This window comes from Magnolia sinica, chromosome 13, assembly GCF_029962835.1.
Source record: "Magnolia sinica isolate HGM2019 chromosome 13, MsV1, whole genome shotgun sequence".
Classification (NCBI taxonomy): Eukaryota; Viridiplantae; Streptophyta; class Magnoliopsida; order Magnoliales; family Magnoliaceae; genus Magnolia; species Magnolia sinica.
The window spans coordinates 25714664-25737289 of record NC_080585.1 but is presented as its reverse complement, the minus strand read 5'-3'; the positions used below and the strand labels follow the sequence as shown (position 1 = coordinate 25737289).

Sequence of the window (22626 nt, the reverse complement as noted above, 5' to 3'; positions counted from 1 at the left end):
AAACTTTCGAACCGTTTTAGCCAACTGATTCCTTCTTTGAATGCGCGCCTTTTTCTCTTTTTGTGCTTTGAAGAGTCATGTGATACACCTCGCAGAGTACATATATCCATACACATGCACCAAACCTATACATGTCGAAGTATGATAATTCAATCCAAACTGTTAAATATTTTAAGTATTTACACAAAGCATGTAAGAATTAAACAGTTTATAAAAATTCCCATTTCTGTCCACTATAAAGGAATTCAATGAAAGATATTTTTCAACGGTTCAAATACTAAAATTTCCAATTTATTTAATCATAATAATACAAGAAGTTTATTTACACTAATTTGAATCTTTCGATTTCTGTAAATGTAAGTATAGTGCATGGAACACGTGCACATGCGTATGGATAGTTATACTCATCCAGACTACCAAATATTCTCTCCCCTTCCTTCCCTCTCCAACTAAAACCTCTTTTCAAACACAAACCTCTTCTCTAATCGGCAATCAGATTATAACCTCTTCTCTAATCGGCAATCAGATTATCAAACCTCTCTCTCTCTCTCTCTCTCTCTCTCCGCCATTAATGCTCATATCAACGACCCTACTCTCTGCCATCAGAGTCGTTGGATCCAAACCCCATAAAATGCATCACCATCATCATCACCTTCAAATCCTCCTCATCCTTTCCCTTCTTCTAGTTCTAGGGTTAGGGTTAGGGTTTTTCCTTCTTCCTTCTCCTCCTTCTCCGCTATTTCGAAATGTGGAATTCGACAGAGAGCGTTTTCTCCAGGTCGAGCTCTTACAGGGAAACGGAAGACGATGAGGAGGCACTCCGGTGGGCGGCACTGGAGCGGCTGCCGACCTACGATCGTGTCCGGAAGGGGATCTTCCGGAACGTCGTCGGAGATTTCTCGGAGATCGACGTCGGGAGTCTCGAGATCGAGGACCGGAAGCTTGTGCTGGATCGGCTGGTAAATGCTGTGGATGAGGACACCGAGCTGTTCTTTGACAGGATGCGGAAGCGATTTGACGCGTAATCACTTCGTTTTCTTAGAGAATTTCAATCTCATTATCATATTCTGCTTCTGCTTCTTCCTTTTTCTTTTAAGTTTCTGGTGTGAAATTGACAGTAGGTTTTGTAGTTAGGCTAGTTCATGTGAATTTTCGCTTTATATAATATATTTATGTTTCATTTTGCATGCAAATTCGTTTTTTTTTTTTTTTTCTTCCCTTTAAAATAAGTTCCTTATGTCAGATGAATTAGAATTGAGTAAGAAAAAGCATTTTCTACTTTTTAGTTTTAATTTATTGACGAAGAGACTTTCTTTTAATATTTCTGGGAATTGTTTCCGTTTTTTCCCTTAAATTTTGTTTTTGTTTTTTTAAATTTGCAGTATCCACGACAAATTCTCCTCTTTTGAAGTGAAATAGATTTTTGTGGTTGTTTATGAATGATTTAGAGTAGTAATTTGCATTTTATATCAGGATAATTCCGAGTTTTCAGATCTTTAATTCTGGTTGTTAGAATGGCTTTTTTTTTTTTTTTTTTTTGGCATATTATTTCAGATTTGTCAGTTGTGGTGGAACAATTCTTTGTCAATTTTCTTTTTCTTTTTCTTTTTTATGAATGTGATAGCGATGCAGGATGGAATTTCTTGAAAGTTGATTTAGTTTCTTTCTTTCTTTCTTTCTTTCTTTGGGTCATGGGTATTGCAGAGTAGATTTGGAATTCCCAAAGATTGAGGTCCGATTTCAGCAGCTGAAAGTCGATGCATATGTCCATGTCGGAAGCAGAGCATTACCTACAATTCCCAACTTCATTTTCAATATGACTGAGGTAGGGTCGAGTGCTTTCTGAGGCCAGTTCTTTTTCGTGGGTTTGGGTTTGTCTGACTGGAGTTTCTTATTTTGGCAAGGCCTTCTTGAGGCAACTCAGGATCTTCCCTGGCAGGAGAAAACGGTTATTAATATTGGATAGCATTAGCGGGATCCTTAGGCCTTCCAGGTAAAGTTTGAAATTCAAGGAAGTCAAAAAATAAAATAAAATGTAGAGGCAGTTACCAGGCTCTTCTTGATTCTAATGATATGTGATAATGCACTCTGCAGAATGACACTGCTGTTGGGTCCTCCAAGCTCTGGAAAGACCACTTTGCTCTTGGCTCTTGCTGGACGACTTGGCTCTGGTTTGCAGGTACTTGGTTTTGTTTTTGAGCAATACTACTTGCAGATAAGATTGGGGTTGGTCTTCACGCAGGCCCCTTGGCCCTTGGTGAATTTCCCTTGCCAACATCAAGCAGGTCCACACTTCTGGTGGGCTGTGCATGTATGTTGAATTGGATGTTTTGTTATCTATTTAACTGCAGTTTTTTCATACACATATGGTTCAGTCGAAGTGTGAACTGGCTTGAATATTTGAGCTAGGACATATTTAATGCGGGGCCCTTGGTGGACAACTTGAATCCTGCACCGATGTGCCTCGTTCACATATGCCGGCAACTTGTGTTCGGTATTTGCAAGTAGGTGACCATAAGCAATGTTTTAAATATTGACGATATCCGCCGATATATCCCACGATATATCTTGTATCCCACTTGTGCGATACGAAATGCATTGGTAGTGCCAATATATCCCACATGTTTGATCCGGTGAGCATTTTCAATTTCTGATCCCCTTTTTTGTTGAAATTATGTTAAACCGGTGTCAAATGGTTATAAATCCATTAGTTCTTCATATTTTGCATGAAAAATCATGGAGTTTGAGCTTTGATTTCGATATCATTGGTTCTCCATGTTCTCCATGTTTTGTTTTTGAAAATTTCCTTCAACCAGCTGTCAATTGAGACTAATTTTGAAGTATTTAGGAGTATTTGATGAAATGATCACACACACTCTAATTTCGAAATTTGAGTGTAAGTGATCTGATTTGGGGAAAATTCGAAGTTTCCCCAAATTTCTCACAAATTGCTTGCAATGTTGCATCCAAACATGAAATCAAGCATGTGTGAGGGCTGATCTACTGATTTCTTAAGTCCTAGTCAATTTTCAGAAAAGAAAAATCATTTTTAATTAAAAATTAATAATTTTTATTAAAATAATTTTTTTCAAAATTCCCTTCAAGCAATTGTTAGTTGAGACTAATTTTGCAGTATGTAATTTTGTTTGATGAAATGATCATCACATACACTCTAAATGTTATGCATTCAATTTGAATATAGTTGCATTAGTTTAGTCAGACAACGCATAGCTTAGGACCTGTACAAAGGAAACCTATATGCACTTCTTTTTTGAGATGTTATGATTTAAAAGTGTGCGTTAAGTTCTTTTTTTAAAAATTATTTATTTATTTATTTATAACAATCCTTGAAATTTCATTGAAAATTCAACCATTTTCCTGTTGTTTCCCCATGTTTCCCAAAAAGTGCTGATTTTTTCCTGTTTCTCTAATAAAAAAAAAAACCTCGTGACTTGTTACTGCCATTGAAATGTCTACAGACATCAGGGTGCATTACCTATAATGGACATGGGATGAAGGAGTTCGTTCCTCAAAGGACTTCGGCTTATGTTAGTCAGCAGGACTGGCATGTGCCTGAGATGACGGTGAGGGAAACCCTCGAGTTTTCAGGACGTTGTCAAGGCGTTGGAATCAAGTATGGTAGGTATAAGGAACTGATATTTGATTGACTTTTTGTGACCCTAGTGCTGAGGCTTACTTTTATATAGATATGCTTTTGGAACTTTCAAGAAGAGAGAAGAATGCTGGGATTAAACCCGATGAAGATCTTGATATATTCATGAAGGTAAATGTTCCTAGTGAGATGCATTTTATTATTATTTTAGTGCTGGAACGTTAGTGGACTATATTTATTTAATTTATTTTTTCCAGGCATTAGCTTTGGGGGGTGAGAAGACAAGCCTTGTTGTGGAGTATATAATGAAGGTACTTTATCTAGATGATGTGCATGAAGCTAATAATTCTATTGACATTGCTAGCTACAAAATTGGAGTCTGTCGTTGGCTCATCATTGTAGTAGATCAACCTCTGGTGTCAAACATGATGGAACTTATGTTTGTTGTGCTCTCCAAATTGGTTTTGTTTCGATTATTGGAAAGCCAATTTGCTTTTAGTTACTTGCAGAGTTCAGTAATTTGAAAAAAAATCAACTTGACTCGGCCTAGATAAGATTGCATCAAGACTAAAAAGAAACTCGATTTGATTGTGACTTGATCTCAGAACTTATTCAACACTCATTTAACTTGGTCAAATTTTTTTTTTTTTTTGAAGAGTAACAGAATTTTATTAAAGACCCGCTAGTAACTGCCAGCGAGAAAGAATACATGGAAGGCATATGCCCAAAAAAAAAGGGTTAAAAACAAGGGAAAAGACAGCAATCCATCAAGGCTCTTGAGAATAGAGGCCCACTCACAAAGGGAGGTCTTCACAGGCCAGATCACAGCCTCAACGGGCGGGCCGGGAAACGTTCTCAAAACAGTGCCTATTCCTCTTGTTCCATACTCCCCGCCAAATAGCCAGAAGAACCATGTGCCAAAGGATCCCTTTCTTGATGATTAGCCCTCCATGCCACGCCCAAAGAAGATCTACTTGGTCAACTTGACTCAACAAAACTCAGAAAAAGTCACTGAAGGTCGACAAACTTGACTAGCCAAGATTCCACTCTGTTTAGACATTTTAAATATTGAATGTTTCTGAGTCTTCATATTCAAGACTTGGAAAACTTGGCCAAGTTGCTCAGACCTCGGTCCTTTGTATGCTTCTTTGACACCATTCCTTTTGTATCTTAGTACAGTTCTACTGTTGTTGCAGTGCTTGGGTTATACATATACCATATGTGGCAGCTTGTACTTCTAGACTGAGCTCTTTTAGATGGATTGCTGCATACTCCTGTTTTATGTCTTCGTCCAGTGGTTATCCTCTTCTTATTAAACTGTTCCTTTATCCAAGTGCTTGGATTGTATCTTGAACTACTTCTGCTCTTATCTGTGTTTGTTATATTTTTTTATTAGAACTGTTCTCAAAAGAAGAAGAAGAAGAAAAAAATAAAATCAGTTTTTGATGAGATAAAACTTTCAGATACTCAGAATTAAGTCAGATCGTAAATCTTAAGGGGGCTAGATCGTGTCCAGTTGTAAAATCAGAATGTAATTCAACACTTGCGAATTGTTCTAAACTTTTAATATATGACAAATCATCCATTCCATTTATTCTGCATATAGATGTCTTATGCATGGGAATTGGTACGGCTGTATATAGGCGCCTTATGCATGGGAATTATATTGTAATGGCATTTTCGAGTGCCACAAAAGATTCACCATTTTGTTGCCTGAGCCAACAAATCCCATGTTCCTTGAGAAGGGGTCATGCTGACATGCGGTTTCACTCACTATCAGTCAATCTTTACCACCGTTGTTGTCTTTTGGCCTTTATGGAAATGCCACCAAAGATTCTCCATTCCCTTGACTGAGCATATAAGTCCCACATCCCTTACAGAAGGGGTCATGCTGATATGCAGTTTTACTCACTATCAATCAATCTTGACCACCAATTTTATCTTTAGTGGAACTTGTTATTCCAGAAAAATGATTATAACAATGACTTTCATCATCTTTAGAGGTGCTACAAAAGATTCACCATTTCCTTGCCTGAGCCCATAAGTCCCACATCCCTTAAGAGGAAGGGGTCATGATGACATGTGGTTTCACTCACTATCAGTCGATCTTTACCACCGTTGCTATCTTTTGGCTTTAATGGAACTGGTGGGCTATTCCAGAAAAAAAAACAGTTATAACAAAGACCTGCCGTTTCTTTAGAGGTTATAGACTAAACTTCTATTGTATCATCAGAAATTCTTCTGAAGTACTAAATTTTACTCAGCAAAGATTTTAGGGTTGGACGTCTGTGCTGACACGTTGGTGGGAGATGAAATGCTTAAAGGGATCTCTGGGGGACAAAAAAAGCGCCTTAGTACAGGTGTGCATGTACTTTATTATACTTATTATTTGTGCTTCTAGGGCTACAAAAATGTTGCTTGAGGTCTTAAAGATGTGGTCTATGTGTTTGACAGGTGAATTGTTAGTTGGTCCAGCTAGAGTCCTGTTCATGGATGAGATATCAAATGGGCTTGACAGTTCGACAACGCATCAAATCATTAAGTATCTTAGGCATTTGACCCATGCACTTGATGGGACCACAGTCATATCTCTGTTGCAACCAGCTCCTGAAACTTATGAGTTATTCGATGACATTATTCTTCTATGCGAAGGCCAGATCGTGTACCAGGGACCTCGTGTTGCTGCTCTTGACTTCTTTGCATTCATGGGTTTCAGGTGTCCTGAACGGAAAAATGTGGCAGACTTCTTGCAAGAAGTAAGTAATCAGAGGTTTATGGCTGTAAAACATTGTCTTGTCGAATGGAATCTAACCCTTTTTTTTTTTGTGATACTCTAGGTTACATCAAAGAAGGATCAGCAGCAGTATTGGTCTGTTCTTGACAGACCTTACCAATATGTACCTGTGGTAAAATTTGCCGAAGCTTTCCATTCATTTCATGTTGGTAAGAGATTGTCCGAGGAACTAGCTAATCCATTTGATCGACGGCATAATCATCCAGCTGCCCTGTCAACTTCTAGCTATGGTGTAAGGAGAGCTGAGCTTTTCAAAACCAGCTTTTCCTGGCAAGTGCTATTGATGAAGCGGAATTCTTTCATCTATGTCTTCAAATTCATACAGGTAGTGCACTATTTGGAAAAGGGAAATTTACTCAAATACATTTTTTTTTTTTTTTTGATGTCCTAATATGGAACTAACTCAAGCATTGAATTTTGCCATTGTATTGCCTTTTCAAAAATGTTTGACAAAATCCACTTCTCTCAAACTTCTTTCATTCTTTCCTTTTCTTTCTATTTCTTTTGAAGATTTGCCCTGTTAGGCCTCCCATGCTATCCCTATGAGTGAAATCCTGAAGGGATTTGCATGAGTAGAGATTGAAGAGGTGAATCATGACATGTGTGCAGATGTGACACTTGTGCGAGATCTGGCCATGTACTAGATGGGGTTTAAAATGAATATGGTCTGTACCAAATCCAGGCTGGTCCACACCATGTGATTCACATACAAAAGATGTGTTCCTGGAACATAGGCCTTTGTGAATGTCTAACCATCCATTTTCCTCATACAACGTTAGTCCACATAATGGGTGAATTGGCCTGATTTCTGAGCCAGGCATATTTATTATTTACTGTCAGTACACCTAGTTAATTGCCAAATATCATTCATATCCACATGTTTGCTACATCGTCATGTCAATTGACTTCATCTGTTCTCAGGCAATTCACTCATCATTTCTCTTCTAAGAAAAGAGTGACAAACCAACTCTCCTATGAGATATTATAGTGCACGGGCTCTGAGGTTATAGTTTTTACAGGGGCCTGTGGTTCAATGATCGAAACTATTCATATGATGGGCTTCCTCACCATGGATAGTGCATGCACCTAATATCCCCCAGATTGTAAGAACATAACTGTGGGATCTTTGGCCCATTTTTGGTTGTATGTGGACTTATGGTGTTTTTTGTTGTTAAGCATCCATTTGCTGGCTAGCAATTGAAGGGTTAGGTTTTCCCATCTCGGGTATTATTGATTCATGGGCTGTCCATTGTAGTGCTATAATGTGAATGGTTTGGATCATTGAACCATGGACCCTGTTATACAAACTAAAAACTTGAGCTAGTATGCAAACTCTAGAGCATTGTACAATGAGGCTTGCTAGCACCACACACAACTTTTCTTGTAGCACACATGCCAACCTAGCATATTGTGTGGGACATCTGACCAGTGTATGAGTTGGTTGCCACTGTGAAGTTGACCGCACACAAAAATAATCAGGTTGGTCCATCCCATCAGGTGGACCTACAAAGTTGCTATAGGTAAGAATGGATGGTTCAAAAAAAATTTCTGGCTGCTCACTACCAACACATACATGTGGCCTGCTTGATGGTTGGACCAATCTTTTTTTCTGCAGATAGGTGTGCATGCAGCTAGCAAATCCTTGTAGCTATTATAGCTCATCTTAGAAGCAACTTCAAGCTGGGGCAAAACAATCATCAGAAATGTAACCACTCAAAAAGCAGAATTTGAATAGGATGTATTTTGTAAAATGTTTTTCAGAATGCAATAGAGACTGGCAAATAAGCAATACTTGAGTAGGTTACGGACTAGGAATTCCGAAAGTGAGTATTTGAACAGATTTTTCAAATTTCAGAATCTTAATATGTACTTGAATGACTCAATGAACACCGTACCGATTTCTTCAGTGACTAGATTGCAATTGGTGCAGCAGGTTTCTAGAAATGCATAACGTAAATACTTGGCTGAGGCACCTCGAATAGAGGACCAAACTGGACTGGCATAATCATTACCTTTTCTCTTCACTAGTTATTATAATTTATATGGCTTTGCGATGTGGTATTTTCTGAGAGCTCAACCTGGAATAGAATGCTTGGGATTAATATTTTGGACTATCAATAAATTCTTTGTAATACTTGGTGTTATTTTGCAGCTACTGTTTGTTGCTCTGATCACAATGACAGTTTTTTTCCGGACGAGAATGCACCACAACTCAGTTGATGATGGAGTCATCTATCTTGGGGCTTTGTATTTTGCAATTATAATGATTCTATTTAATGGGTTCACAGAAGTTTCCATGCTGATAGCCAAGCTTCCAGTGATTTACAAGCATAGGGACTTGCACTTCTATCCGTGCTGGATTTATGCATTTCCTTCTTGGGTCTTAAGTATTCCGACTTCTCTTGTAGAGTCTGGCATATGGGTGGGGGTTACATACTATGTGATTGGCTTTGATCCACAAATAACTAGGTGGCAACTTGTCTCATGCCATGATGGAATTTTCTTTGTAAATTTTGGGGTTGACATGAAATATCTTTCTTATTCCATTCAATGTATTGATGTGCAGGTTCCTTCGGCAGTTCCTGTTATTTTTCTTTTTGCACCAGATGTCTATAGCTCTATTTCGTCTGACAGCATCCTTGGGTCGGAATATGATAGTTGCCAATACCTTTGGATCATTTTCAATGTTGGTCGTCATGGTTCTTGGAGGATTTATCCTTACCAGAGGTCAAGCCTGAGCTTTTCTAAATGTATATCACTTTAAAACAGCACCTGTTTGTTCATTTTCTTCCTTTCAATTTTAACAGATAGCATCCCGAGCTGGTGGATTTGGGGTTACTGGTTTTCTCCTTTGATGTATGCTCAAAATGCAGCTTCTGTAAATGAGTTTCTTGGGCATTCTTGGGCTAAGGTAACATGATTCTATTCACTATTAGTCTTACTCTCGGAATTCTTGGTATAAGGTAGCGTGATTCTCTTCGCTATTACTCTTAGGTGAACAAATGGTAGATTCTAGTCATGTATCTTTAGAGGCACTTCAGCGCCGCATTTCATTCAAACACGGGAATCGTTATCGAGATTCTTTTTTTCTATCTGATTATGGGCAAGGCAAAAAGATATGATCTTTTTTATTTCCTTTCCTCTTCTTCTTCTTATCATTCATCATCATTATCTTCTGCTTCCTCCCCCTCCTTTTCTTCTTATTCATCATCATAATTTCCTCCTCCTCCTTGCCCATGCATAGACACACACACACACACACACACACACACACACACACACAGATGCTCACTTGCGCACCTTCTTACGTGAGCACCTTTCCGCACGATATGATTTGTAATTCAATACAATTCAACCCCTATTACAATTTGCAATATGATAACGATTTTGACTACATTACTCTCGAGTCTTACATTATTCTAAGGAAAAAAAATCTTATGACTTAGGATACGATTTGTAATTTGATACAATTCATCCCCTATTACCATTTGCAATCTGATTGCGATTTTGACTACATTACTCTCAAGTGCTTACAATATTCTAGGGAAAAAAAAATCTTATGACTTAGGATACGATTTTTAATTTGATACAATTCATCCCCTATTACCATTTGCATTCTGATAACGATTTTGACTACATTACTCTCAATCTCAAGTGCTTCAGTGACTCGGGGCATATGGTCTTTCGCTTCTCACAAGAAATCCATATATCAAGACAAAGTGAAACAGGTGATGGTGAATAGAGCTAAAATTGGAGATCTTGATTCTCAAGATTTAGAACCAGTGTATGATTGTTATGATGAAGCAGATTTAGTTGATTCTCAAAATTCCATGACCTGATCTTTGATGAGGAGTTGATCAATTTGCCAAGTTTCTTAGGAAATCCAATTTATTTTTGTTATGACGACGATGGGGATGATGAGGTAGTGTAAGATGACAACAACAAAATTTGGGCGCTTCACAAAAATTTCCTAATGCTGTAGCAATCCAAGCTGAGAGAACTCGCCAAATTGGCGAGCGCCCTTAAAGAAGTGTTCAAGGGAGTCATTATGATCGACAATGGAAATGGACCTTTGGGTGTAGCCACACTACCACTCACCGATAAATTTAGGTCTGGTGATTTCCTCATGGGTCGAGACTCAAGGACAAGTCCTTTTTTACCACTATATCTCATTATTAATCTTTATTGATGTCTTCATCACCACCTATTTAACGATGGATTGCCAAAAAATCAATAAAGGATTATCGTGTTCAACTTTGGAGGACGAAAAAACCCTTTATTGTGGGCCCCATGGGCCTACGTTCGGGCACTCATACTCAACCTTGTTCTTGATTCATGTCCATACACAAGAGTAAGTTTGTCAAACATTTCATCCCATAAAGTGGCAAGTGGTAACTCTCTAAGTGGAGATGATGATGGCAACTCGAGGATGAGTTGCCCCAATAGGGGGAGTTTGATGTAGGCTAGGTGGGCCTCACTTATCTCAAGGACCGAGATCGAGAGAAGGGCCACACATGGTTGTTTATATTTTTGCGGGATTTAGGGTTCTTTGTAATTTTGAGCTTTTGTGGGGTTATTTTGGTCATTTTTGTCCTTAGTTTTTAGTTGGAAGGTTATGAGGTTGTTGGAGTTTGTTTTAATTAATTGAGCGTTAGTTGTGATTAGCACACTAATCGCCAAGACTAATTAGATGTTACTTAGAGTTGTTCTATAAATACTCATCTTGAAGAGATTGTAAGAAGCTTTCAGAATTTTGAAATGAAAATTGATTCTCGTGGAGAAAAAGAAAGAGAAGAAGAGGAAAGAATTCCGCTTCTCTTGCTCTTGTTAATCGATGCTCGAAACACTGGTGGATTGCCCAATCTTGAAGTGTTTCAGTCGGTTTGTGCTAGAGCTGCTCACCAGAAGCTACGGGAGGCCGCACATGAATTTGGCGCAGTCCCCTCCTGCATCAAGTGTTATCGGATCCGGATTCCTTGCTGCAGGAGGCTGCACTGTGGATGTGGAACCACCCCTCTTGCATCAATAATTGAAGGAGCTTGTGGAAGTGCACCCACCATTAAATTGAAAAATTGGTCATTAATGCATTTACTTATAAGAATAAATGCTTGAATTAACCTTCTCTAGGAGCATATACCATGAACTTAGCCTCCCAATGTCTTTGATTACTTTAATGAGTTCTATGCGCGAGTTTTGCTGTATTAGTTCTGAATCAGATTTTGGATCTACAAAGTGGTCAACTAATAATTTTGTTCAAGTCATGGATTTGTGGTTTTTTGTATATGAAATCTGAAAAATAGGAATCAACTGATACTTCATTTGTTGCTGCAGAAAGTTTGGAACCATGCTAATAATATGCCATTGGGAGAGGTAGTGTTGAAAGCACGCGGTTTCTTTCGACAGAGTTACTGGTACTGGATTGGTGTTGGTGCTTTGCTAGGTTACACAGCCATATTCAATGCCCTACTTAACTTCTCTTTGACTTACCTCAATCGTAAGCAATGTTTTTCTTTCGAAAGCAATTCATATTCGAAAAGCATTTTCAATATTAAGGATGGCTAAATATAAGTTTGTATTTTGCAAATTCCATTCAGCTCTGGGGAAGCCACAGGCAGTGGTGTCTAAAGAAGAGCTTCGAGAGAGAGATTCAAGAAGACAAGGAGAAAATCATTCTGTTGAGCTCAGATCATATATGCATTCAAGCTCTCTAAAAGGTTGGTAAAACTGAGCATTCACCATCTGTACTTTTATTTTGTTTTGCTAGAGTGTAAGAGTGTTGCTTGAGCTTTCATTCCTGCTTTGCTTAACTTCTGGTGCAGGAATAACTGGTAAAGAACAAAGGGGCATGGTTCTTCCCTTTCAACCTCTTTCCATGTGCTTCAGCAATATCAACTATTACGTGGATGTGCCTGTGGTATGTTGATGGATGCACCCTCATATGCTTCTTATTTTGAGAAGCTTTTAAGTATTCCTTTCTTATCCAGTATTGCTAGCAGGAACTGAAGCAGCAGGGTATCTTAGAAGACCGCTTGCAGTTGTTGATTAATGTTACTGGAGCATTTAGACCTGGAGTGCTTACTGCATTGGTTGGTGTCAGTGGTGCTGGCAAAACTACCCTCATGGATGTTTTAGCTGGTAGAAAAACTGGTGGACTCATAGAAGGGAGCATAACTATTGCCGGGCATCCAAAAAACCAAGAAACTTTTGCAAGAATCTCCGGCTATTGTGAGCAGAATGACGTCCACTCACCATGCATGACTGTTCTTGAATCACTTTTGTACTCCGCGTGGCTCCGGTTACCGTCTGATGTTGACTTGGGAACGCAAAGGGTAAATCTCAACTTTTATCACTGTAGCTTTGAGTATATGACTTTGTCATGGAATATTATTTATTTACGGATTTGCAGGTTTTTGTGGAAGAAGTGATGGAGCTTGTTGAACTCACTCCATTAAGTGGTGCCCTTGTTGGTCTACCCGGTGTTGATGGGTTGTCCACAGAGCAACGCAAAAGGTTGACAATTGCAGTGGAGCTTGTTGCCAATCCATCTATCGTGTTTATGGATGAACCCACATCAGGATTGGATGCCAGGTCTGCAGCCATTGTGATGAGAACTGTTAGGAATATTGTGGATACTGGGAGAACAATTGTGTGCACCATCCATCAGCCGAGCATAGACATTTTTGAATCTTTTGATGAGGTCTTTCCCTCTTCTTTTGCGAGAAACAATTATGCCATTTGTTAAAATTTAGAACTCAGTTTTTCCTTTTAGTGAGTCCTCATTTTCAAAAATGTATTAAAATTGCGGCTACTTAGTCTCCTCTGCAAATCTTCTTTTTCATAAACAGCTACTGTTCATGAAGCGTGGAGGGCAGCTTATTTATGCTGGTCCATTGGGTACCAATTCTCACAAGCTTGTTGAGTATTTTGAGGTAAGATTGTGTTTACTTATTATATCTGAAAGAAGATTTATATGATCCTTGGCTGGAGGATATGTACAGTATTCCTGAGTACTGACAGATGGGGCCCATGGTTTGGTGATCGAGACTGTTCTGGTGAGCGCCACTGGCAATGGACCATGCCCCAAAGATATTACAGATTGAAAGATGCTGGCCATATCCTTGCCTCTTTTTTTTCTGTTGAATGTGGAGGATTGTTGTTTTTCCACTTAACAGTCTATTTGCACTTCACAGTAAAAAGGTTAGGATTTTCCCACTGGAGAGATTTTAGGACATGGTCCATCCACAGTGGGTTCCATCAGGTAAATGGAGTTGATCAACAAACTGTAGGCCCTACTTTATGTGGTGTTAAACGGCACTGAGCAGATCGAGCAACTTGTTGCATGGACCATTAAAATGTGACACTTTGCATGAGTGAGTGTCATCGATAGGGTATACCTTAGAAAATCAGTGAACTCTATAAAGAATATGTACGTTGATCTAAGTGGTCTTTCGGTGGTTCAGTAGACAACTTGTGTCAGTTGTATTAGGAGAGATGGCTTCCACTGGAAGATCTCTCTTAGTCATGGAGAGACAATTAGTTGAAATTTCAGGGCCCAAGGATACTGTACATGTCATATCCTCTATGTACGTAAGTTATTGCACGCATAATTTCGATGGGGAAAATGAGTATGCTGCTTATGCATTACTTAAGTTTGTTCTGTTTGAAAATTGAATGTATAGGCAATTGAAGGAGTGCCTAAAATTCGGCCTGGATATAACCCAGCTGCATGGATGCTAGAAGTTACTTCTACAGCACAAGAAAGTCGCCTTGGTGTGGACTTTGCTGAAGTTTACCGGAGATCTAATCTCTTCCAGTAAGTGTGCTTTTTCATGGGATATTGGTGGTGTTTTGATGAGCAAGCCTTCTGCTTACAATGCTTGCCTCCACTGTTTCAGGAAGAACAGAGAATTGGTTGAAAGGCTAAGCAGGCCAAATGGGGACACCAAAGATTTAAGTTTCCCAACCAAGTATTCCCAACCATTTCTTGTCCAATTTCTTGCTTGTCTTTGGAAGCAAAATCTGTCTTACTGGAGGAACCCACAATACACTGCAGTCCGCTTCTTCTATACGGTCATCATTTCGTTGATGTTTGGATCAATTTGTTGGAGATTTGGTTCTAAAAGGTTTCCCCTCAAAACTATTTTTCTCAATCTTTTGCTTACTGCAGTATTGTTTTCTTGGAGGTCTTACACTGGATTGATTTATTGAGTGTTCGGTTCATATATTTTATTGGTCTGCGAATGAGGAATATCTTGGGGTTCTTCAATTGATGCTCTTGGCTCTGTTGACGGAAAAAGATACATGCTGATTGTCTATTTGTAATCATCTAAACACGTGGAAGCAATCACGCATGTTGGTCCTAAATCTGTCTCCTTTTTCCTTCCATCCTTCTGTACTAATGGTTGTGAATGTATATTATTCTCCTAGAACATCGAGTAATATTCTAGGACAATATATTGATAGCTTGCATTCACTTTTATAGGGAGAACCAGCAGGATGTCATGAACGCCATGGGATCCATGTATGCAGCAGTCCTATTCATTGGAATTACCAATGCAACAGCCGTTCAGCCTGTTGTCTCCATCGAGAGATTTGTTTCATACCGAGAGAGAGCTGCAGGGATGTATTCAGCTCTACCATTTGCATTTGCCCAGGTTTGGCTTTTCCATATTCATACTTCATTTTATGCAACCCCAATGCGTTCATCAGTTAACTGTGCTATCTTTGTGTGGGCAGGTTGCAATTGAGTTTCCCTATGTGTTTGTACAGACACTTATTTATGGCAGTGTGTTCTACTCCATGGCCTCGTTTGAATGGGCCATAGAGAAATTCCTCTGGTACATATTCTTTATGTACTGTACGTTGCTGTACTTCACATTTTTTGGCATGATGACTACCGCGGTCACACCCAATCATAGCGTGGCGCCCATCATTGCTGCACCGTTTTACATGCTGTGGAACCTCTTCTGTGGATTCATGATCCCACACAAGGTAATGAACTGGGAATTTACTGCTCCTTGCTTGGTGCCTCACCAACAGCTAGTTGTTCTTGTTTGGTGTCCTAGATGTATTTTTCAAGATTGTGTGGTAGTCATTGTTTATTCATCATTGGACCTCCCTCCCTCCCTCCCTGTCAGCAACTTGAAATACACAAAGCTTATTAGACCCCAGCCTAACTTGGTCAACTTGGTCATGCACTGAGTAGGTCAACCACTTCTTAGGTATTGGGCTGTGTAGTAAGGACACTACTAAAAGAATATGTTTAGTACAAGTCTAGGTCTATCAAACATAAAGAAATATTATGTTTGATATGAATCCTGTGTTCCTTGGATATGAGTATTGGGTATGAGTTTAGGTGTTGGTTATACATTTAGTGTTTTTATGATTTTACTAATACCATGTTCATTCTGAAGCACTTATATAATTGGAATATATTTTCAATATAAAATATTAGTGCAAGGTTCAGCCCCTATCTGCACCAATACCATGCCTTTACCCATGCTATGTCATATCTGACCTGGCTACACAAGGGATTTGAACCATCTGGGTATCATAACATGATTTGAACCATCTGGGTATCATAATGCGTGTTTGCATGTGGGGCATTTGTCAGTTCGACAATCAAGAACAAAGATTGAAGTACTTTTTCCTGTTGTTTTTCACACTTATCTTTACTATCATAAAATGAATACTTGGATGCTAAGTTCATTGATTTCGTTAAATTTTCTTCTTACATGCTCTGGCCATTATATTACAAATTGTGACTGGATTGTGATCCTAACCCTATTCTTCATACACTGCATTGCAAATCTGCAATTGTATTTACATATTCATACAGTTCATTCCCAAAACTCCTTCCACCTGTTCTTACATTGCAAACTTGTAATGGCATGCCTACTGTTTATATTTTTACTCCTCCCATCCATGATCCATGAGAACATAGATATGCATTCCTACCTAGATGACATTTTCCTGAAATACCCTTGTTAAAGTTCATTTTCATTGCTTTACAACCCCAAAACTATCCCCAGTCTCCATGCGTATTGCTGGATCAGTTGGCTAACATATTTTCAATATTATTCTACTTCATTATATTGGAAACACGCCTGGTAGTGATGTGCCAGCTGGTCCATAGCCGGATGAGTGATAAGTATTGATGTTAGGTGGTAGCTGGTTGTCAAACTCTTGCCAAGCAACCATAAGAATTCCTGTTTTAAATCCCGATGATTGGTGAACCAAGATTTGTAAGGCCTTTTGGAGTTGGTCCCTAAAAAACCAGTGTGAGCCCAATCCACTAGCCCATATGGATGCGATAGTAATGATCTTAGCCATAGATCATGATAACTAGGTGTCCTAATGGGACAGATTGCTATGCCGTAGTTAATATGCAGTGTGACCTTAAACATACATGAATATCGGTTAAATGGAGTGATTCCTCTGGTTGTCCTTGGGAACTTGAGATTGGACATAATGATTACTGACCAAGGGAGAGTTGTAGGCCATTGATCTCAGTACCCTATTATACTGTACTCATCACAGGTTTAAGACAAACCTGTGCTTTAGTCATCACATGATGAGAGGGCTGACTTGGGTCGGGATGTAAAGTCTCCACCATCGAGTATGACCTAGAGTTGGTATACCTTTGCCCTACCCCCTATGGGGGTGTGAGTGTGCCCTGGATATTTGATTTTATTGGAGCTTTTGGCAATGGCATTGGTGGATTGAGGTCAATTCATTATTTTGGGGGTCTATTTGCCTAGACTATGATGGACTTTTCATTGGAACTTGATCAATTCTTTAACTTGAGGATGTGTAAGGGTTAGGGTTTTCATTATATGTTTTTTTGGCTCTCTTTATGAGGCTACTGTGTGACGAATAAAAGTGGGTGTGGTTGGGTGCATCTGTCAGGGTCTGTTGATTCTTGCATGGCCCAGCAAGTGATCTATTGGTTTCCTAGGAATGTATTCATGGAAGGGATCTAAGAGATCAGAGGTTCATCAAGTGGGTTTTCTACTAGGTCCAACAATTACAAGGTTTCACGAGGTTGTTCAAAAATTTTCAACCATCGAAATTATATTTTTGACCATCAAAAGTGTTTTGCCTGCACTTACAAGGTTTTAAAAGGTTGTTCAAAGTTTTTCAACCATTGAAATTTTGTTTTTGATCGTTAAAAGTGTTTTGACTGCACTTGATGATAGACTGATGGTCCACTACTTGACTGGCATGGGCATAAGGTCTTGTTTGGATGGCCATAGCAGTAGAAGAATTGGATCATATGTACATGCATGGACATGTGTGGGGACTATGGAAAACTGTATGGTACTGGAATATCATAAGTCGTACATTCCGGGAACCTTAATCCCTCCTTATAAATAAATCTTACCCTAGAGAGGAGAGATCCCTAGTCAGAGAGAGCTTGGACCCTACTTGGGCGTCACCTAGAGAGAGAAAAGATTTTATAGAGAGAGAGAGAGAGAGAGAGAGAGAGAGAGAGAGTGTGTGTTCATCTCCATCACACGTGCACGTGGGATCCACCTACGTGTGGACATGTCTCCTTGGCCCTACTCCAGGACCGACCCTACTCTGGGACTGACATGGAGCTCTCACTCCTTTTTTGGATAGATCGGGGAGAGAGTTCCTATGTTGGGAGATCGGGATTGTCACGGTAAGTTTCTATATTGCACATTCCGTTTGGGTAAGATTTAAATTATTCATCAATCATCATAGGTTTTGGGTTTTTGAAATTTGAGATTATCAAAGACGGGGATCTTGGGGTTAATTATTTAAATTTGGAAATTTGAAAAACTTAAGTTTTGTTGCATCAAAAAATTCCAACATGCCCAACCAAAAATAGTTGGGATAAAGCTATGATGACACTCACACACAGACACGTGCGGGATCTAAGCTCTTTCCGTTTAGTTGGAAACAATGCTTAGATCTTCTGCCTAAAATATTACTGTTTTTACTCAGGTGGGCCACAATGTACCAAGTACATTGATGGTTGAAATAAAATTTTTTGGCCATTAATTATATTCTATTAACTGGCCAACTTGAGGTGCGAAATGGCCTGTTGTTATGCCAGAAGATCCAACAAGTGGAACCCACCTGATGGAAAGCCCAAATCTCACGTGTTCCATATTCACATGTGTTTCTCGGTGTTTATGGGCAGAGTTCGCTCATGTTCAATTAACAAACATCTATGTATATATCATTTCACATGTAATAACATTGTAATCATCATAGCCTTGTTCCTGATATTTGGAGTTGGCTTTACAATTTTATTTCACCAAAACATCCCAAGGTCCTACATATGTGAAAAAGTCGTCAACACCCATTTGACCACGTGTATCTGTGTCCCTAGGTCTACCTCTTATTCTCCTTTCAAGCCATGTAGCTATAATCAAAATTTCCTTCCTTACTGGGTGTTCGGTTTATAGCAAATGTACAAACTATTTCAATTGGATCTTCATCATTCTATATCCAATTGGAGCTATTCACAGGTTGGTCAAGATTCAGACCGGGGAATTTTCATGGTAACTTGGCAGAAGTTTGAGATTGGTTGCCCACCTGATATCAATCCACCCTTACACAGGATGCGCAGCGGCCAGTGCACTTGCTGCCAGGTGGAGTTCTGTTCTGATGGAGTCAAGGAATTAAATATTGGTTTCATGGTATGAGTTAGTGCCTAGCTGAAACTGAGATGTAATGTCCAAAACCAACCAAAAATCGGCCCGAAACTGAGTCATCATGGCTTCAATGTGGTTGTAACAATACATTATATTTCAAAAGACACATTCACCTTTCAGTTTATAGTGTTGTCCCCCATAACACCTTGTGTCCATGTTGCATTGTTGTACTGTATTTAGAGCTATTTTCTCCCATCTGCACAATAAACTAGTCTCATCCTTTAACAGAAACATGAAAACTTGGTCGAGGACACATTCTCCGTTATTCTCTCATAAAGTGTTGTTAATTTGCTTTTCTATCAGCTTGCGGTTTCTACTCAGTAGATCTGGAAGAGGCAATTGTAATTTTCCGTTTGAGAAGTTGGCTAATATCTTGTTCTTTACAGAGGTTGCCTGGATGGTGGAGATGGTATTACTGGGCAAACCCCATAGCCTGGAGTCTCTACGGCCTTCTGACATCCCAATACGGTGATGTTGATGAACCCATGAAGCTCTGGGATGGGAATCGACCTGTGCCAATAAGACAGTTTCTCAAGGAACACTTTGGATTCCGGCACGACTACTTGGGCATAGCTGGGTTTATGGTGGCGGGTTTCTGTGTGATATTTGCTGTGATTTTCGCTTTTGCAATCAAATGCTTCAACTTCCAGAGGAGATAGGAAAGTCCCATCAATAGCAGGTATTAGGAAATTTCGAGCACCCGTTCTTAATAAGCGAATGATAATATGTTGTAGGAAATTTGTACAGCTGAGTATACACATATATTATGTATAATGTTGCTGGTCCTTTCACCTAATATCCGGAGTAAATGAGGCCCACACTAGAACGGGTTTGATTCTTGTGTGGCATTACTATCAACTTCCTCATCGTTTTTTTGCTTGGGATGGAACGCTGGATTTGCATCGAAATAGGTGGTTTTTTCATGATTTGCAAAGTTACTTTACATTCTGGTAAGCAACATCTTTATAAGCCAAAAATTAAAATAGTATGTTTGATTTCCAATATCACTCGAGTACTTGTGAAAATTTCCACCCTTAATACCGACCACCGTCCATCATGTGGGCCAATTTCTTGTGGACCGTTCACTATATTGGGCCCACCTTGGGCCCTTCATTGTCAACCATCCATTGTGGGGGCCAACCTTCAATGTGGACCGTCCACCTTGTCAGGGCCGCCTACGGTCAGATATGGACCGTACATCATGCAGGGCCCAAAATTGAAGTAGGCTGTCCGTCAAGTGGGGCCAACCTTCAATGATCTTTGATGTGAACTATCCTCATGTGGGGCTACCATCAATGTTATTGTCCATGCTAGGCCACCTTTAATATCCACCGCTGATAATGTAGTGCACCTTTGATGTGGATTGTTCATCATGTGAGCGTTACCTTTGATGTGGGTAATTCATCATGTGGGGCCCACCTATGATGTGGTCGGTTCATCCTTGGCACCTTTAATGTGGACTGTCCATTATGTGGGCCTCACCTTGATGAGTGACGTCCAACATGTGGAGCCCACCTTTGATGCGGACTGTCCATCCATCATGTGGGCCCCACATTGGATGTGGGATGTCCATCTTGTAGGTGCTGCCTTGGATGTGGGTCGTTCATCATTAGGGGCTGACCTTTGATGTGGACCATCCATTGAGGTTCCACCTTGATGCGGTCATCCATCATTTGGGGCCCACTTTTTAATGTTGTTGTCCATCATGTGGGGCCACCTTCAATATCCATTGGCCCTCATGTGGAGCATGCCTTTGATATGGACCGCCCTTCCTATGAGCCCACCTTCAATGTTGGCCATCCATCATGCAGGGCTCACTTTGGATGTGGGTCATTTAGCACCAGGGGCCTACCTTTGATGTGGACAATCCATTATGTGGGCTCATCTATAATATAGTGCCACCTTCAATATGGGCTGTCCATCATGTGGGCGCTACCTTTGATGTAGATCGCACATCATGTAGTAGGGCCTCCTTAATATGGACAATCCAGGACAAGTAACTTTCATCACAGTTACTTTGACACTGGTGTTTACCAAAATTACTAATTTTAAGTTAAAAAAGTAACTTATTAACTTATATAACAAGTTTTTAATGATCTAACCAAATTGTAGACTTATGGGGCAGTCTTCATATTGCGGAATTATTTCCCAAAGTTTGGCATGGTCTTTGCTATAAACGCCATAGCTTTAGGCTTAGGCCTGGCCCCAGGAGAAAATGTTGTTGAAACTAAGGAATGTTTGATTTCCAGCACAATCTGCTAAGGACATTTGTCCATGTTTTATCTAACTTATTTACGCAGCGGAATAATATTAAGTAATTTAAATAAGATAATATTTTTTGAGAAATGTGAAATAAAGACGAAGAAAGTTAATTCTGGTGTATAACAACCCGATGTTTAGAGTACACTCATATTTGTCAAATGGATATTTGTCTGCATGTGCCACCATTAATTTTTAAATACCTTGCATGTGACATTTGTTAACGTGAAGATAGTTATAAATGCTACATGTGCTACTGTCTTATATTAACCTGCCCACCTGACAGGCCATTTTTATTCCTATTCCGGGCTGTCTGATAAATGGCAAATACCCATCACCTGATAGTGCAACGTAGCCTAAGATATGGCCTATGGTGTCTGAAGGAGCAGAGTAAGAAATAAACTAAAGCCTTCCGAACTGGTTGTCCAACAAAAAAAAAACAAGAAATGACAGTCCAGGTGTCTGGATATTCTAGATAAATGACGTTCCTACAAAAAAAAAAATTACAGCAAAGTGTCTGGGACTCTGGATTCAGGGCATTTGAATAGTGAGGATTTTTCATCTCCACAGTTTCTTTTGTGATGTTTGATTGGCTTGTAAAATTGAAATACAAAAAGTATATCAAAATGACTCGTGTGTCTCCCGTGTACTTATGTAAAAAACGATTTTTCATTAAAAATAAAAGTGACATTAATATATATTTTTTAAATTATTTATTTATTTTTTATTTTTTTAAAGAGATGAGTAATCAAACGTGTGATTGGTGGGAAGCAAATTTCCTCTGTCCCGCTTTGACCATAATCCATTCAGACAGGGCTCTGTGGGGTCCACCATGATGTATGAGATTTATCCAGGTTGTCCATCCATTTTTTCAGATAATTTTAGATCCATATTTCTAAGTGGACCTGATGTAAAGTGGGTCGTGGACAGTTTCATGGCCAAGATGGATCAGAAAAGGCTCGGTATACAACATAAGTGATCCGAACCGTCAAACCTTAAATCGGGTATATTTCGCAATCCGGGATGAGTTATCAGGCAAGCCGGATTTGTGAAATACCACTAGATCAATGGTCGTTTCCCTATTTTAATTCCATTTTTACTTAAAATAGTAAGTTTTAGTTTGATTATAACTCTTCATCCGTTGGGATTTAGGAGTTCTGCCCAACGTGAAAAGTGCTTAGAATAATTAGGAGAATAGCTTGGTGAAATCAAATACGACCCTACAGTCATGTTTATGTCATGTTTATTTGCGATCTAATCTGCTTACAAGGTCA

General features: G+C 39.3%; 1 protein-coding gene across 1 annotated transcript; it reads left to right on the top strand.

The window, feature by feature from the left end:
* Positions 1-576: 576 nt before the first annotated feature.
* On the top strand, positions 577-19949 carry LOC131223313 (ABC transporter G family member 31-like). Its single transcript, XM_058218672.1, has 24 exons — positions 577-1021; positions 1705-1825; positions 1905-1993; positions 2095-2179; positions 3480-3639; positions 3708-3784; positions 3871-3924; positions 5883-5973; positions 6068-6369; positions 6451-6732; positions 8560-8876; positions 8974-9134; positions 9215-9318; positions 11739-11901; positions 12002-12121; positions 12227-12321; positions 12404-12736; positions 12814-13104; positions 13253-13336; positions 14087-14220; positions 14303-14530; positions 14890-15061; positions 15144-15398; positions 19480-19949. The coding sequence occupies exons 1-24, from the start codon at positions 747-749 to the stop codon at positions 19750-19752; spliced, it is 4266 nt and encodes a 1421-aa protein (XP_058074655.1). The 5' UTR covers positions 577-746; the 3' UTR covers positions 19753-19949.
* Positions 19950-22626: the final 2677 nt, after the last annotated feature.